This window comes from Aspergillus brasiliensis (assembly GCF_001889945.1).
Source record: "Aspergillus brasiliensis CBS 101740 unplaced genomic scaffold ASPBRscaffold_22, whole genome shotgun sequence".
Classification (NCBI taxonomy): domain Eukaryota; kingdom Fungi; phylum Ascomycota; class Eurotiomycetes; order Eurotiales; family Aspergillaceae; genus Aspergillus; species Aspergillus brasiliensis.
In genome coordinates, this window is record NW_027137463.1 from 82,108 (window position 1) to 99,020 (window position 16,913).

The 16,913-nt window shown below is 51.8% G+C and overlaps 6 protein-coding genes across 6 annotated transcripts; 3 read left to right on the plus strand and 3 right to left on the minus strand.

The window, feature by feature from the left end:
* Positions 1-2: 2 nt before the first annotated feature.
* On the minus strand, positions 3-4,328 carry ASPBRDRAFT_59892 (MFS transporter/fungal specific transcription factor domain-containing protein; the record flags this gene model as incomplete). Its single annotated transcript, XM_067628133.1, has 6 exons — positions 3-1,479; positions 1,928-2,104; positions 2,157-2,288; positions 2,342-3,328; positions 3,378-3,486; positions 4,325-4,328. 6 exons carry the CDS (start codon positions 4,326-4,328, stop codon positions 3-5), a joined length of 2,886 nt encoding a protein of 961 aa, XP_067473469.1.
* An 80-nt stretch (positions 4,329-4,408) lies between these two features.
* Positions 4,409-5,901, plus strand: ASPBRDRAFT_138449 (uncharacterized protein; the record flags this gene model as incomplete). Its single annotated transcript, XM_067618997.1, has 2 exons — positions 4,409-4,542; positions 4,602-5,901. 2 exons carry the CDS (start codon positions 4,409-4,411, stop codon positions 5,899-5,901), a joined length of 1,434 nt encoding a protein of 477 aa, XP_067473470.1.
* A 683-nt stretch (positions 5,902-6,584) lies between these two features.
* Positions 6,585-10,607, plus strand: ASPBRDRAFT_59895 (uncharacterized protein; the record flags this gene model as incomplete). Its single annotated transcript, XM_067628134.1, has 6 exons — positions 6,585-7,995; positions 8,047-8,534; positions 8,941-9,513; positions 9,567-9,927; positions 9,993-10,465; positions 10,533-10,607. The coding sequence occupies 6 exons, from the start codon at positions 6,585-6,587 to the stop codon at positions 10,605-10,607; spliced, it is 3,381 nt and encodes a 1,126-aa protein (XP_067473471.1).
* Positions 10,608-12,046: 1,439 nt separating this feature from the next.
* ASPBRDRAFT_666248 (uncharacterized protein) lies at positions 12,047-13,465 on the plus strand (the record flags this gene model as incomplete). Its single annotated transcript, XM_067628746.1, has 7 exons — positions 12,047-12,166; positions 12,224-12,354; positions 12,414-12,440; positions 12,462-12,654; positions 12,755-12,977; positions 13,036-13,169; positions 13,228-13,465. 7 exons carry the CDS (start codon positions 12,047-12,049, stop codon positions 13,312-13,314), a joined length of 915 nt encoding a protein of 304 aa, XP_067473472.1. The 3' UTR covers positions 13,315-13,465.
* ASPBRDRAFT_49123 (uncharacterized protein) lies at positions 13,326-14,173 on the minus strand. Its single transcript, XM_067626255.1, has one exon. It carries the CDS (start codon positions 13,907-13,909, stop codon positions 13,616-13,618), a length of 294 nt encoding a protein of 97 aa, XP_067473473.1. The 5' UTR covers positions 13,910-14,173; the 3' UTR covers positions 13,326-13,615.
* Positions 14,174-15,087: 914 nt separating this feature from the next.
* ASPBRDRAFT_666261 (uncharacterized protein) lies at positions 15,088-16,433 on the minus strand (the record flags this gene model as incomplete). The annotated part of the gene is made up of 3 exons (XM_067628747.1): positions 15,088-15,578; positions 15,629-16,304; positions 16,392-16,433. 3 exons carry the CDS (start codon positions 16,431-16,433, stop codon positions 15,088-15,090), a joined length of 1,209 nt encoding a protein of 402 aa, XP_067473474.1.
* Between the last annotated feature and the right edge of the window lie 480 nt (positions 16,434-16,913).

Consider the following 16,913-nt stretch of genomic DNA (forward strand, 5'->3'; position numbering starts at 1 on the left):
CATTAAAGTATGTCCGGCTGCAAAAACTGACTAAAGTCCAGTCCCTGCAACGTTGGCACATCAGCCACCAGCCCCTCCAGCCAGGATACTTCATCGGAAGTCGGCATTTGTTGCAGCGATGACTCTGCAGCAGGTGACTGCTGATATTCTTGCAGCACCGTGCTCAGTAACCGAGTATCCGCGCGTCTACGCCGTTCATAGAGAAGGATCAGGAGACACGCGGTGTTGTACGCTTCCCTCATCGTCTCCGTGTCGTAGGTCGAGGCCACCACTCGCAACGTCTGCATAGCTTCCGGCAGCAGCTCAAGTGCTGGGCTGGTGTCCATCTCGAGAATGATACTAATCATCTGAAACGGCACATTGGCGACGTGGTGCCATGGAGAGCAGTCGGCCACCATTTCGCGTGCGGCGCATAGACTTGCTCGGAGTAAGTCGAGGACTTTGGTCATGGTGGTGGGCGATGCCGTCAGGTTGGTTAACCGAAGACGTCGAAGAAGACAGAGGACGAGATTGCATTGGCACAGAAGGGAGGGTGGTTTGGTGTGACTGCGGCTCAGGGTCTGATATAACAACTCTTCGATTTCCTGATCTGGACGCTGGTTCTCCGGTCCCAGGCTGGCGGTTACAGGTAGAAGTCCCAGGAGCTCTGTGGTGAAATCGCCCGGTCGCGATGCCGGCAGCCCCAGCGTGTCACTGGCCAGCGGGACTCGGGAAAGGCCCAGATCATAGGAGATCCAGAGATTCAGATGTTGCGCGACTCCAATGAGCCTTCGTCGGGTATCGATATCCCGGTCATCATCTGCCGATAATTGGTGGAGTTTGGAGGCCTCGATCAAATGCATCAAGGTCGAGCTGGCCACCCAGGACGGATACGGAGGGGCAGTCATGCGCAGATAAATCACGCGCAGGGTCCATATTGTGACCAGATGTAGTGAAGGACGGACACTGCCGATATGAGTTTCAGAAATCGAGCGCGCCAATTCGACCAGGTGGGATTCGGTGATGTTGATGTTGGTCCCTGAGAAGAGGCATCCGAGAGCGGCGACTCCAGCCAAGATGCCGTCATACGTACTCGCCACCGCGGTGGGCTGCCAGCGGCTGTCCATGCGACGGAAGAAGTCACTCGAGTCAATGAATCCATAGCACGGATCGACCTTGGTAAAGAAGACATTTGCGAGAGTTTTCATCTGCATCAACGAGAGGATCTCGACGATGGGAAAGGCCGCGACCGGGGCGAGTCCGGCGGGGGACTTGCGTCTGCCGACATTCCAGCCAAAGAGGTTCAATTTGGGCGCGTTGGCTGGGTCAACCTTGAGGCCAATCTTTCTGACAAAGGCTGCACCCGAATTGGCCTCAAGGGTCTCGGTGAAGTGGCCCACTGATCTGGGACTCGATTCGAGGATGGATTCATTCTGGTCGCGGATGGCCGGTTTGCCTCGGACGCGTCGCGGGGCCTCATAGTGACACTGATAGCCCCAGCTGGTGCAGGTCGAGCAGGGAGATTCGCCATTACATTTCCTTTTGCGCTCCCGACAAGGTTCACAGGCGAGGCGAGCCCTCTTGCGCTTTGAGCCGGTTGTATCGCTCATTATGAAGAGGTGTATTGATCCTGACGAGGAATGAACAGATGGTGGCAAGTCAAGGCGAGCCAAGGGCCGTCGGTCGGGCGGCATTCGGCTGGTTATCCGCCTGCCTCCCGACGGCAATGGAAGCAACACGCGACAGCCTGTAGCAAGTGATCTCATACAAATAGAAGGATATTGTATTGGCTAATAACTTAAGAAAATCTATACACTCTTCTCTATGATGTCTAGCAAAAAGAAAATCATACAACATTAGACATCTGACTATACGTGGGTATTCGTCTCGGCTCTTCCATCCTACCCGCTGCAGGACTCAGCTGCTCTGCTTGCCTTCCCCTCTCAACCTGGGTCCATATACTCGGAATAGAAATGGAATGGGAATCATAATCGCCGACAGACACCCCAAGAGTGTTCCCGCCCACTGCACCCCGAGGTTCGCGAACATCTGCTTCGAAAAGAGTGGAAACCCTGCCGCAACGCTGGATCGGAGGATGATGTTGGCAGCCACCGTTGAGGCAGCCCTACACCGGGTCAGTTTCACCTTCACTGTCATCTCGAACCAGGAACACCTACACGGGGAGGAAAGAATCGACTAAATAGTTGAAGCATGGGAGGAATATGCAGAGAATGCCGAATCCGATCAGCACACCTGCCGCAGTTGGAGCCATCCAATGAATGCTGGCGGTAAAGCCAGTCCAGCTGAACCTGCGACAAACTTCAGCAACGAGTCGAGTAGATGAACCTCCGACATGGCTTACCAGAAGATGCCGACCGTAAACACCGGAGCCCCTATTACCACAGTTTCCAAGCGCCATTCTGGTATGGGGACGTTGTTGTTGGCCGCCAGTTTCTTCACATAGGCGGACTGCTTCGAGAGGATGAATCCACAAGCAGCCAGCTGCCCGATAATGATGCCAATGAATGGAAGGCCATCCACCCCAGGGCCCATCCTATACACAGAATTGAAAACATATGGGTATGCTTCAAGCAGCGCATACACAATCCCATAGATGAAGGACATATAGAGGGAGATGACCAGAACGATCGGCTCAGTGAGCAGCATGCGCAGTGGACGGGTGAAATATTTCTGAGCCAGCTGCTGTATGTCCACCTCGACCTCTTCCTGCTTAGCATGAATGCCCCAATTAGCAGTTTGCCGCCGCAGAGCGCGCGCTTTCGACAGGAGAAGACAAGACGCATAAGTCTCCCTCAAGAAGAACACGCAGAGAGCACTCCAAGCAAAGCCCACGAAAGCCGTAATATACAAAGTCCAACGCCATCCGAGGGAGCTAGAAGCGATGAAGCCCCCAATGAAAGGGGCGCTTAGCGGACCCACGAACACGAAGAGTGCATATACCGAAATGGCAGCTCCGCGGTGCGAATTGTTCCAAATGTCCGACAGCACAGCAGGAACCACCGCGAGTGGACTGGCCCCGAACATCCCCGCGAAGAAGCGACAGATAATCAGCGTCTGGATGTCTTTCGCGACGGCGGATGCGATGGTGAACACGGCACCTCCGAGCAGCCCCAGTGTCAATGGCCATCGTCTACCAAACAGCTCGGAAGCAGGTGCCCAAATAACAGGACCGGATGCGAATCCTAGCACGAAGAGAGTTGTTCCGAGGATCCCAACTTCAGATCCGACGTTGAAAGCTTTGGCTGCTGCTTCAGAGCCGGGGGCGAAGACTCCACTGGCGAATGATGGGATGAATGTGGCAAAGCAGGCTATCGTCGATATGGGTAGTCTAGAAGGAAGAGGTAAGAGAGGGTTCGGTAAATGGAGGAAGAGCGTACTTGGTGGAAAGAGGCCAATTGAAGGGATGTTCAGGATCGTCGGGGCCATCGAAATCAACGACATAGTCTTCTCGATTCGGCAGAGCAGGAGGAAAGGCTTTGCCCTGTCCTATGGACAGAAGTTGTCCAGGGTTCTTTTCTACATCAGCCTTATTGGATCAACAGTCAGCTATGCTTTCTGCAGTAGGTATAAGAACATCGTGGCAAGAGTTCGTATACCTTAAATGTTTGGGAGATTTGGCTGCTCGATTCACTATCCTGCGGGTTACTCATAGTGATGGCCGCGGAGAGCACTGATGAACTTGTCCGCCAACGGAATTCATTGAGCTGTTTCGCAATATATATGATTAGTTGCACGGAAAATTCTTCCTTCTACAATAGATATGAATGTCACCATCAGAAACTTCATGAGAGTATTAGCTCCTTCCACCAATGGAAGAGATTCCGCGGAATTAGCGGGTATTGCGGGAAAGCCGTCACGCAGTGTTAGCCACTACGGTGACTCTTGTAATATAACCACCAAGTGTACTATTCACTGCTACTACTATTACTATATTGGAGCTACTGTTCGGGCAGTGTCTCATCATGTTCGCAAAATCCAGCGGCATCATACTACACAGAAGTAGGCTACTTTCAGGAGCGATTCGGCATTCTGCTACAGGATGGGCGCTCTCTGTGTTCACTGCCATCCATAAGACTACGAGCCATACATTGCAGATATATTGCCTTAGACACTTAGATCCCTAGAGTCTTGTCTGTCTTTGTTCACAGCATGATTTACCATGTCTTGCTGATGCCCAGACAGCAACCCCGGACTGGCCCGCCGAAGTGACCCGTCGGATGAACCCGAGGTCCCCAGCAACCAATCCAGTCAACGCAACAGCTCTGCGAAGGACGTCAGATCTTCAGGATGACTCATGATGGTCTGTTGAGTTCAAATAGACCACCCATTGCAGAATCAGTTGAACTTGAGATCGCAGAAACGAATAATTATCTAGGAGTTTTGCAAGTTTCTTGCAATCTTTCTACCAATGGCTTCCTCAGTCACCGCGCGCAGCGCTTTGTCCGAAGATGAGAACGATATATCCAGCACAAGGCCTCGCTTGACAGCCATGTCCGTAGCTTTGAATCCAGCTGACGACCATTCAACGCGAATTTCGACTTGGTGAGTTACAGATAAGCTGAAGTGCTCGCGAAGGCTGGATTCTTACTCTATTGGGTCAGGAAATCCACCATCATCGTGGCTGCCTCCTTTGTCATCATCTTCACCTGCTGTGGTCTCAACTTCGCGTGGGGTGTGTATCAAGCCCTGTACGAGAGTCTCGCACGGAAGCCCGGAACCCCCTTCACTGGAGCATCCCCGGCAGAGATTGATCTGATCGGCACGATCTCCGTCTCCCTAATGACCATCGGGGGTCCTTTCGCGGTCGCTTGGGCGAAGCGCTTCTCGCCTCGCATGGTCTCCTTCGCCGGCGGCTTTGTCTTTGGGCTCTCCCTTATCCTAGCCAGCTTTGGCACGGCGCTGTGGCATTTCGAGCTGACGCAAGGGCTGCTGAATGGCATTGGCACCTGCTTATGCTACATGATCCCCGTCACCGTTGCCCCCACGTGGTTTACCCATCACCGAGGCCTCGCCATGGGCATCATCTTAGCAGGCACTGGCGTGGGCGGTTTGGTGTGGGCGCCCGCGTTGACTGCGTGCGTCAACGCGCTTGGATTCCGTAACACCCTGCGTCTGACGGGTGCTCTGTCGTTCGCACTGGTCGCAACTGCCAGCGGTGCCATGGCCTGGGAGCCCGCCAGTCAGCGTCGTATTGCCATCGAGAATTCCACGAGAACGAGTCGTGTGGATGGAATTCTAAAAGTGCCACTGGTGGACTGGCGCGTTGCCCGGACGCGTCGGTTCATGGCTCAGGCATTAGGGGCCATCTTCCAGGCGGCTGCATATTACACCCCGGTCTTCTTCTATGCTTCGTACGCGCAGTCCCTTGGATACGGTAGCACGGCTAGCTCGAACTTCATCGCTCTCAGTAATGCCTGTAACGCGGTGGGCAAGATCGTCATTGGCCATGTCGCGGATCGTCTTGGTCGTTTGAATGCTCTTCTACTCACCACTTGCCTCAGTGCCATCGCAACTGTTGCCTTCTGGTTACCCTCTACCTTGACCGGTGAAACAACGCAATCCCAGGCCCTATTCATCACTTTCACCATCCTGTACGGTACCTTTGCCAGTGCGTATGTGTCTCTCTTCCCAACTAGTCTTGTCGAGCTATTTGGGGTGCAGAACTTTGCCTCTGTCAACGGTGTTTTGTACATGGTGCGTGGCATGGCCACTATGGTCGGGACTCCGGTTGGTGGTGTCTTGGTCAGAAGTGCGGCAAATGCTCTCACCCCGAAGGCGTACGAGAACATGTCGGTGCTGGTCAGTGCTCTGCTTTTTGCTGCTACAGCTGCAGTAGTTTGGGTGCGATTGGAGGCGATGGTGGGTCCTGATGGGCATGTCCTCTGGAAATGGCGACAGTAGCAGCCGTGAGTGTCCGTATCTTGCGAGTTTCCGCGGAGTCTCGAAAGGCCACTCCAGAGCCAGTGACAATGCTCCTGGGGACTCCACTATATATGTAATCGGACTCATAATGTATCCAAAGAACCATCCCAACTCAAAGAAAAATCTATGAATCATGACAAGTCGATCAATTGTGCACTGCTTCCTCGTGGCCGTTGGCACCAGACGTACCCACTCCCGGAAGTGGCTTCATTACGCGCACGGCACCTGCAACAGTCGCAATTTAGATAGCCACAGTGGCAGAGCTTCGAATTCGAGCACCAGAATAGCCGAGCCACGTGGGTAGAGCAATTGCTGCAGGAACTACTCTGGAAGGTCCAGACGACCTCAACATCTCCACTTGGCAGCAATGCCCGATATCGCTCGGCAACTTCGGCTTATCACCCGATGAACTGATAGCGATAAGATATGGCATCATTCACAGTTGAGCTGAAGAAACATTGAGTTACTGCCAAGATCAATAATCTCGCTAATATCAGATGCGCGCATCTGACAGGTCAGGGCAATAGTCGGAGATAACCGCGCCCTTCCGTTGACACCGATCAGGATCAACAGTGTCGGTGTGGAGGGTATATATGCACCCCAATGGGCAGCCATGGGCCTCCTCTTCGTCTCATACCTTTCAGCTCGCCCGTTTTTAGATCATGGTGCGCGCTCCCCAATTCGCCATGACGGCCCTTGGGCTGCTTGGTGCAGTGGCCGCTCAATTGGTCTCAACGGGCATGTCCGTCACGCTCGACCAGATCGATTACTTTGTCTCTCCATATTCAGCAGGAAATGTGACTGTATCCGCAGCCTCCCTGACAGACATCCCCAGTGTCAATGGCTTCTACCCCGTGACTATCGTCCAAGAGGAGAAGGCTAATGTGTCATCGTTGTCTTCAGTCTTCTCTAAATGGGTGGAGGTGGATGATGTGTTTACACCCGCCTTCTTGGGCGCCGTCTTGGTCCGTGGCTACAAGCCCGACAATGCCTCTGCAACCTTCTTCAACACGTCCCGCTCCAGTGTGCTCGTTCCATTAGAGTCCAGGGCTGTCCCTTCAGGGCCATACTTCCTCGAACAGGCCACTGGAAAGCTCTACCCAGTCTATCGTCTCTACAGCGATTTTGCAGGAGCCTTTACGCAGCCACTGCTGCAGAAGCCAGATGGCACATTCCAGCCTTTGTCAGCACAAGTGGCTGGTCTCGTCTCATCCACAGTCGGTGTGCCCTCCCGCATCTATTACACCCCCAGCGCGGAGAAACCGCTGGCCGGGGCGCGCGTTGGCGTGAAGGACATCTACAGTCTCGCTGGCGTGCGGCAGAGCAACGGCAATCGGGCGTGGTACAATTTGTACGGGGAGAACAATGTCACTGGCACCGCCGTGTCGCGTTTGATTGACGCCGGTGCCATCATTGTCGGGCTGCAGAAGCCTTCGCAATTCGCAAACGGAGAGACAGCCACGGCTGATTGGGTAGACCTTCACTCGCCGTTCAACCCACGTGGGGATGGTTACCAGGACCCTTCTTCCTCCTCGTCAGGCGCGGGAGCTTCTATCGGTTCCTATGAGTGGTTGGACCTGGCTCTGGGTAGTGACACCGGTGGCTCTATCCGCAATCCCGCCGAAGTCCAGGGAGTCTATGGCTCCCGGCCATCTCACGGTCTTGTCGAACTCGACCATGTCATGTCCATGTCTCCGGTGCTTGATACCGCGGGCGTGCTGACAAGGGACCCTTACCTTTGGGACCGAGCCAACCAAGCCCTATACAGCACTAACTACACCTCCTTCCATGGCAAATCAGTCCGCTATCCCAGGAAGCTGTATACCATTGACTTCCCAACCACCAATGACTCTGCAGCAGACGCACTGCTGGATAAATTTCAGAAGCGTCTGGCTGCGTTCCTGAACACGACAGCCACTCCGCTGGACTTGCCAGCCGACTGGGCGTCGCATCCGCCGTCCAGCGCTCCCGCCAACGTCTCACTCGAGACGTTGCTTAACCTGACCTACCCGATGCTGATCACCAAGCAGCAGATCCCTCTAGTTAGGGAACCTTTCTATGCAGACTATGCCGGTAAGTCTGATCTAACCCTTTTCATTTCGACATTGACTAATATCTATTCAGCAAAACACGACGGCCGCGTCCCCTTCGTCGACCCAGTTCCCCTATCACGCTGGAACTGGTCCATGGCGTACCCTGACTCTGCGCTAGACGACGCCCTCCACAACAAAACGCTCTTCATGGACTGGATTGCGGAGAATTATCTCACCCCGATCTCAGACCCCGAGCAGTGCTCTTCATCTCTTATTGCCTACGTGGGCACCGATGGTACCCAAGTACCGCGCAATGTCTATCGTTCGCCTCCCGGTGTACCATCGGGCTACAGCAAGTTTCTCATCTCCAATATGGCGAGTGTGCCGGACTTTGTCATTCCTGTCGGAGAGATTGAGGCATACAGCACCATCACCCAACATCAGGAGAAGTTTCCCGTGTCCATTGATGTTCTCGCTGCGAAGGGATGTGATGGATTACTTGTCCGGCTGGCTCAAGATTTATTGGAGGCGGGAATCATTAGTGCGCCGTTAGCGGGTGGCACGCTGACCGGTGAACCGGTGTTGTTCTGATGCATGGGTTAATCCCTGCTTGACGATATTTGTCAGTCTATAGATGAAGAGTGTACATGATGTATATAGTGGGAAGAATTTGATGAAATCATATTGATGTATCACCCACAGCAGACCAGTCGATATCGCTCTTCCTGCTGCTCTGACAGAAAACGACTGCATCGGGCCGATGCGGGCCCAGGGTCATCCTTATCGACGCCCGTCAGCACTAAATCCACTAACAGTCAACATGCCTCTATCAGTCGGCTAGAACCGCCCTTGTCGCGAGAACAGCGTGCTATCGCGAGTGCAGCGTTGTTGCCTAGGAAGAGCTAAAAGCTGAGGTCCATAATCTTTTTCTGCCTTCTTCTTTCCTGTTTCCTCCCACAACAATTATTCGGCACCCCACGCCCAGATGCGTTCTCTATTCAGTGCAGCCCTATTCGGCCTGGCCTATGCCTCCAGCCAGGCCGTTCTCCAGGCAGAGGAGACCTCGGACTACTTCCACACCTTCCACAGCCCATATTCCCCAAACCACTCGATCCGCATCCGCCAGCAGAATGAATCGATCTGCGCTGCCCATTCTGCGCAATACACCGGCTGGCTCGACATCGGCCACAAGCATCTCTTTTTCTGGTACTTCGAGAGTCAGAATGACCCTGCGAACGATCCCCTCACGCTCTGGATGACCGGCGGCCCCGGCGGCTCCAGCATGATTGGTCTATTCGAAGAAGTCGGGCCATGTCTGATCAACGAGCACGGCAATGGCACTTACTATAACCCCTGGGGATGGTCCCGGAACTCGTCCCTACTCTTTGTTGATCAGCCAGTGGATGTGGGGTTTTCGTACGTCGATGAAGGCGAGGATCTGCCAGGCGATTCCCATCAAGCTGCGATCGACATGCATCGGTTCTTGCAGTTGTTTGTCTCGGAGGTTTTTCCCCATCTGCAGACTCTTCCGGTTCATCTTTCGGGGGAGTCGTATGCTGTATGTGTGCTCTCTGGCTTAAAATTCCTAATGCCACATACTAACTTCCATAGGGCCACTACGTCCCCTACCTGGGCAGCCAAATCGTCCAACAGAACAAGCTCTATCCCAATGAGCCCCAGGTTCTCCTGCACTCCTGTCTCGTAGGAAACGGCTATTATTCTCCTCGCGACACTACCTACGGCTACTGGGAAACCCTCTGCACCACTAACCCTGGAGTACCCGAGCCCGTCTTCAATCAGACAAGATGCGACATCATGGCCGCCAATATGCCGCGATGCATGGAAGTCTCCGATGTATGTAACCGGAACCCTGATCCGGCGATCTGCCAAGCTGCGTTGGAGGTATGCTACAAGGGCGTGATCGGATGGTATGATGACGAAGCCGGAGAGGGTGGTCGGAATCGGTTCGATAGTGAGCTTTCCTGATTCAACTATCCCCCTGTAAGCGAAGCGATAATGCTTACTGATATGCAATAGTCACCGGTTCCTGCGCCCTCGACGGCATATGCTACATCGAAGCCGCTCGTATCGAGCAATACCTAAACACCCCCGCCGTATGGGCCGCTCTATCACCACCGAAGGAAATCAAGGAATACAAAGTCACCTCGGACAATGTGTCCCGCGCATTCGATCGCACGTCGGACACGATGACGCCTGCGTCGGAGCAAATCGCTTTCCTGCTCGCGAATCAGGTACATTTCCTGGCCTATCAGGGGAATCTGGACCTGGCGTGTAATACGGCGGGGAACCTGCGCTGGGCGCATTCGCTGCCTTGGAAGGGTCAGGTGGAATTCTCGTCTAAGGCGCTGCGACCATGGAGTTCGGTTGATGTGGTATCTGGACAGAGTGGAGTGGCTGGGTCGACGAAGGAGGTCAAGGTGAAGGTTAGTGAGGGTACGGATAAAGAGTCGAGGTTTGCGCTGGTTACGGTTGATGGGGCGGGCCATTTCGTGAGTACTCTTTCTGCTTTGTGGGTTTCAGGTTGCAGCTTGCTAATGAATAATGTGGTTCTTTCAGCTTCCTCAGGACAGACCTGATGTGGCGTTGGATATGATGGTGCGGTGGATCTATGGGGCATCGTTTACGGACTGAAAAAGGAGAGCCCTCATCCCAAGGAACAGATACAGATACGCAATGGCCGAGTGCTATATAAAGCTCTTCTGTCTGCAGCTGTAGTCAGGGCAACTGCTACCTCCTTAGTATGATGATATAATTATTTCCGTCTACCATCAATTACTATGACCAAACCGCGTGAGCCTGTTATTGCATCCGCAGCGGTGCAGTCGCATTAGCGGATCGAAAGGTGACGGTTGCTTTAAACCAGTCCCTATCCTCATGATTTGAGATCACAATCTGTACGCTGGCCTCTCATAGCAGAGCCCGAAGATATTTGTCATATCGCTTTAAGAAATAGTATGATGTAAGCGAATCTTTACCACCAAATATCTAGGAAGTACAAAAACAGCACCCATTTCTCCCCCCTTCTGACTCATATTTCTTTTTCTGCATCATCCAAGCAGAGCTCGCCACGCACCCTTCCCCCTTAAACTCTTCTGCGGGTGCTCACCCAACCCTGTGGCTGTGCATTCTGCAGGACAATATCTTCTGATTGGTTGCTCAGAGAACGATGAGTCCACGAGTCTGTTGATCATCCACTATCTGACTAGGAGACTGATGTCATATCTGACGAGTCAGTGGAAGATCTGGGCTCAGTGGTGTTCGGTATTTGATATGTTCGATCACAGCTCTAATATTGCGAGTGACCAATTCCATAGACTGGCTGAAGCAAGGGTGCAATAGAGATGCTGATTATTAGTGTGAATTATATGGACCTATTTACGCTGTTAATTTGGGCAACGCACACACAATAATTTTTGACTCCAAAAGTCTACCAAGGCTTTAGACAGGTGTTGAGTCAGTCAGCCCAATGGCGAATTGCTTAGAGAAAGGGGCGCACATGTCGTATTCCAAAAGCGTAGGTGGAATAGTGACGACCATTCAAAAAATCAAAAGAGGCCTAGATTGAGCCACATGTGCGGTGATCTGGTGCAGTGTGCGTCCCCGTTAGCATCGATCGTGGTCGCAATCACCTATTCATCATGCCGCTAAAATTATGCATCACCTGCCCATGTCATCAACAAGGCGTATTCTCCACTTAAGCATCAGTCATATCCGATTGTGGGATTCCATTTTAAAGAGGAGAGACTGATCCTGGACGGTGAAAAGGATCAGCCTACACATAAGCACTTGTTCCCTTAGTAGAAGCTCGGCTCCAAACAACTCCAAAGGCCGGTAGGGTAAGCCGAACTGCGAAATACTTATTCATGCTACCCTCACCGATCGCTGATGCAGGTGACGCTTGTGGCGATTCGTCAGGGGCTGTTGTGCAACGCAAAAGCAAAGCAAGTAAATCTTTAATATTGGAAGCTACATATAACCTGTAGCCCGCAGCTGGGTTAGATCAAGCGTTAAACCCTCTAACGCGATCTTACTATGTCCTTGTTTCTTGTCAAAGCCCGTCATTGTTCACGATGCTATATTACTTCAAGATAGCTGCTAATATTCTGATTCGGTTCGCCAAAGCAGTTTTCGACCTTGCTCTATTCAGTGTCTTTGTCATTCAACTGACCGTTCGTGACTTGATATACACTGTGCGTGATCGAGTCCCCATCCGCCTCAAGAGCTTGAGCTTATCTGAAACCAAATAGGTCACGAACCCCTTTCTCCCTAGTCGTCGAGTCGGGAATGTTATACCCCGTGGATACCCAGGCCATGGAGGCAGTTGGCCAGAATACACGGCCCCTAAGCGAGGAGAAGATTCTCGCTCGCCTTGTCCAGGGTAATCTCTCAAAACCCCAGTACTTCCACACATACCAGTTGACTCTAATGCTTGTATAGGCTTAACGCTCTAGCTAATCACGGTATGTAAGCCTGCTTCTCGAATAGATCCAGACTTAGTAACAAGACCGAAGGGATCCTGCCGAACAATGGAAAACGTATTACCTACACACAATTGTCGCACGCGATCCAACATGCCTACAATCTTGCACCGACTCTAGCAAGTCAACTCACTTCTGCAGCCAAGCAGCTAGATCAAGGTCGGGGCTGGATTGACTTGCATGATCTGAATGTTTTGAATGTGCGTATATCAGAGCCTCATGGGAAAACCTGTTCTTTTTGTTATGGAATGTCTCTTTTAAGTCAGCTCCAATGACAGGCACTGATATAATGGACTTTAGGTCGTCCAGCATGACGCCTCCTTTACCCGTCCTGATATCGCATTCTGCCCGGACCAAAGCTACCCACACACGGACCTGGTCGAGAGACTGCTGGACCATGCATCGGATGGGAAACACCTCTCGCTGGCTGACTTTTCCTACTACTCTGGTCTTCGCCGCGCAGAGTGCAAACGGAGTAATGGCCAATATACACTATCGGGGAGTTTCCTCCACAAGATGATCGGTAGGTCTCTCTTAGAGTTTCCGATATATTTGCCTCTATGCTGATAAGGATACTGCAGGATCCGGAACGAGTGCCCTCATGTATTCCATCTTCGGAGGAAACATCGAGGCACTACGGGTTTGGCTTGTGGACGAGCGATTCATGGATGGTTGGGAGCCGAGGAATAGAGAGGCTCTCGGTCATACCATTGCTGTAAGTGTATTTTTTTTGCTTGACTTTTCTCACCCGGTGGTTCTGACATGGTGTATAGCAAGCGTTGGCCACCTCTCTTGCCGTTGAGTTTAGCATTGATGAGAAGCAAGCGCTGAGGACGGGGGATGTCTTTTACCACAAGTGATGAAGTGTACAGATACTGGCTCATTTCTTCTCTGATTCCTTTTAACTATTCCATTCTTTTCTCCCCTTTATCTACATAATTTTCAGCGAGGAAATACTGTAGTCTGATCTCCAAATAAGCTACTTTTTCTAGTGAGATCCTACGGACTATTACGAGCCTGGTGCTAGATGACATCAGTAACAAGATTAATATAGCGTCCATCAGACTATCACGCATCCAGAACTGACCACCCCTCCCCCACAGCTGTCACCATCTCCAAATGGAAGCCATCATGCAAAGATGATCGCCACTGAGTATGACCTTAAGGACTGTATGCCTCACGACAGTTCTTCCCTACGCCAATCTCACCACGAGGAGCATTCACCCACCTCATGACATTATACGAATCCCCCTCAACCACCAGAATACTCTTCCCCTTCTGTGTCTCCTCCCACTTCCGCTTCACGAAACGGAATCGATCCATTCCCTCGTGCAGCCAAGTGGCACACGGTTCCACCGGCCGAATCCAGGTAAAGTAAACCTCTTTTATCCTCCCCTCAGATAATCCCGCACTCCCACTGACCCCATTTTCACGCTGTTGAATGGCGAGGTGCATCTCATCGAGGTTTTGAATAGGTCGACCACCCACGACCCAGAGGCAAGACGGGCGGGAGGATTGTGGGGAGGCGGGAAAAGGTGCTAACTACGGGGCTCGGGGCGGTAAAGTGGAGTTGAGGCAGCCGTGGGGTCCATATCGGCATTGGAATCGAGAGGAATGGATCTCGATCACCTCGGTGGTCGGGGTGCGAGCGCCGAACTTCCGTCAGATCTGGACGAGCAGATCATGATGTTTGGTGGTGGTTAGAGTGACTGGTGGTTGTGGTGGTGTTGGTGGATGTTGTGGTGAACTTCGCCTTCACCGCCTCCACGTCCGGGTACACCCGCGTCGGGAAGGCCCGGAAGCCGTAACTCTGCATCAGTCCCACGCACTGCGGATCCCGTCCGTGCGTAAATCAGGGGTTGGCATGTAAGGCTGCCTCGCAGCTGAACTGCACGTCCGAGCGTCGGAGAGTGTACCTAGTTCGCTGGTACTGGAGCGTCGGTGCCGGACCATATAGCTGGCGAGCTCAGCTGGATGACGGGTTTCACGAGGAGGATGGTTGTGTATAAGTGCGGATGGAGGAAGGACAGGTTCGTGCTAAGGTGATGGTTAAGGGCTTGCTGCTGCTGGTATTGCTAGAGTAGAAGGGTTCATTCGAAGCACGTATATGGTGTTTCCGCCCATGCTGTTGATCATCGAGAACAGGTCCCGCGCGTGATCCATCCAAGAATCTAGGCGTGGAGCGAGGACATTGGAATCAAGATCGACATGAACAGGGAACTTGTTGAGAGATGGAGAAGCTTTACGGCGACCTGGTGATCTAAGATCCAGGAATACAACATGTGCAGCAAAGTTACGATGGGAAATTTTTTTTTTTGCGAGAGAAATACATTTGGTTCAAATTTGTGGATAGTAATGACTGCAGCGGTGAAGCAGTGGGTGACAGGCATAGGCCAAGCTACCGACCCTATCATGCCTGTCCCCTGCCAGATCTGCGACATCCAGTCCACGAGCTCAACAGTCGTATCAGGCATTCTGGGAAGACAATCACTAACGGACGATGACAACAAAAGAAAAGTAAACCGAGATAAATAGGAAGAATCACAGAAGATATGGTGGAAAATTGTTGAAAAGTCCCACCGCAAATCGCGAATCAAGTGCTGTTGGACTCATCCGAGTCTGAATCGGAATCATCATCTAAACACTACGTCGTTATCCTCGACATAGACAACGGCTGGGTGGCCAAGCATTCTGCCAGATGAATCCTTACGACCATCACAAATGTAGACAGCGGGGAACTCTATGAACAGAATGCGACTTCCATTCAGTCGCTTTTCGCTCGTGTCCGGATCCCAATACGGAGCCAGCGTCATTTTGTCTGAGGAATAGACGGGACCTAGACTGTCAAGGGTTGCGAGCTCTAGATATTGAAAATTCGATGAAATTACCACAGAGGTCTGAGCAGCGTCGTTGAAGCACCTTTGCAGGTGGACGAGAGCATCACGAAAGGCGGTTTCATCGGAACTCTTGAGAAGGGACCTCAGTAGGTCTTGGTCTAAGAATTCTTCACATATCTTATTGACCATAGCCTTCCGGTGAGCAGTCATAGCTTTGCCGAACTCGTCGCTTGGATTGGAGAAACGGGTTGTCCATAATCTCCACGGATGGGCAGCAGATGGGTCAGCTGTAGTTGCCTATTAGTGTCTGGTCTGTATCTGAAAGAGGGAGACTTACAGGCGCGAATATTCTCATATAGAGTGAATATCTGGGCTCCAAAGCCAGTGGTACTCATGTTCGAATTCTCTTCAGTGCCAGGGTCTGGGACAAGATACCAAAAGGGATTCGTGAAGAATCTGGAAATGCACTCTTTGGCCAGAAGAAGCTGTACCACTTTCCCCAGGAAACTCTTACGTGCACTTTCGGGAAGCCTGGATGCGATATCATCAAAGTCCTCCTGTACGCAGTAGCCGTCTAGTCGAGAGATAAGTTCCTTTTTCTGCTGCTGAGAAAGCCTACTAGGGTCACGATGGATGAAATTGTATACCCAGAAATAGGAGGAAAGAAAGACAGCGCTGATAGCATCCGACCATTGTGCCGGACAGCATGACGACCATTGAACCTCTCGTTGTTTTATTTCGCCATTTGCCTCGAGATAGCTGTCTGCGTACTTGTTGCCTTTAACGTCCTCGAAAAAGATAGTCTGCAGAGCCTTATTGCGTTCTTTCAGAGACTCAATCTCTTCCTCCAGGCTCTGGATCCGTGTTGCGGCATTTGTGTCTTGATCACGTTTCGCCAGAGGTGTAGCTGAATCTGTGGTCTTATTTCTACGCCGACTGGAGCCTTTGGTTTTTGCGAGAGACTTTCTGATGCCCTTCGGTCTGGATGTCGATGGAAATGAATCTGGGGCTTTCTAGACGCCAAGGTATCAGCTGCGTGTATTGTCATTGCCGGGGGCCATTTGCAGGAAGGAAATAGCAAATACATTCATTTGCCTTACCTTCTTTCCCTCGACAGAGGCGTTGGACTGTTCTCCCGACATGGAGACAAGGAAGGGGATCCAGTTGGTACGGGAAGGCGAAGCGGCAAGTACGTTGGTGGAGATGAATATATTTTCAATGTAGCCAAAGGTTTCAAAACCAAGTTTGATGGAGAAGAAAATAGTTTACTATATATTGTTGGACTCACAGTGGGAGGATGGGCTGGACGGCTTCTTTGTCCTGTTCCTTTGTCATGGGGCGATGACAGTTGCTGGCATCTCTGCCAGACCCGGTGGCGTTACGGGCTACAGTATCAATGGCTACAATACTACGAAGTCCATGCAGAAGACTTGCTACCAGAAATCGTCTTTAGGAATAAAAGTGCCATTGATAGCTAAACTAAGTAGACCCCTGACTGACATGCCTTTTCCATTTTGTTCTCTTCTGTCTCCCCTCGTGATACATTGGCGAAAGAAAGAAAGAAAGAAAGAAAGAAAGAAAGAAAGAAAGAAAGAAAGAAAGAAAAAGGAAACCCCGAAAAC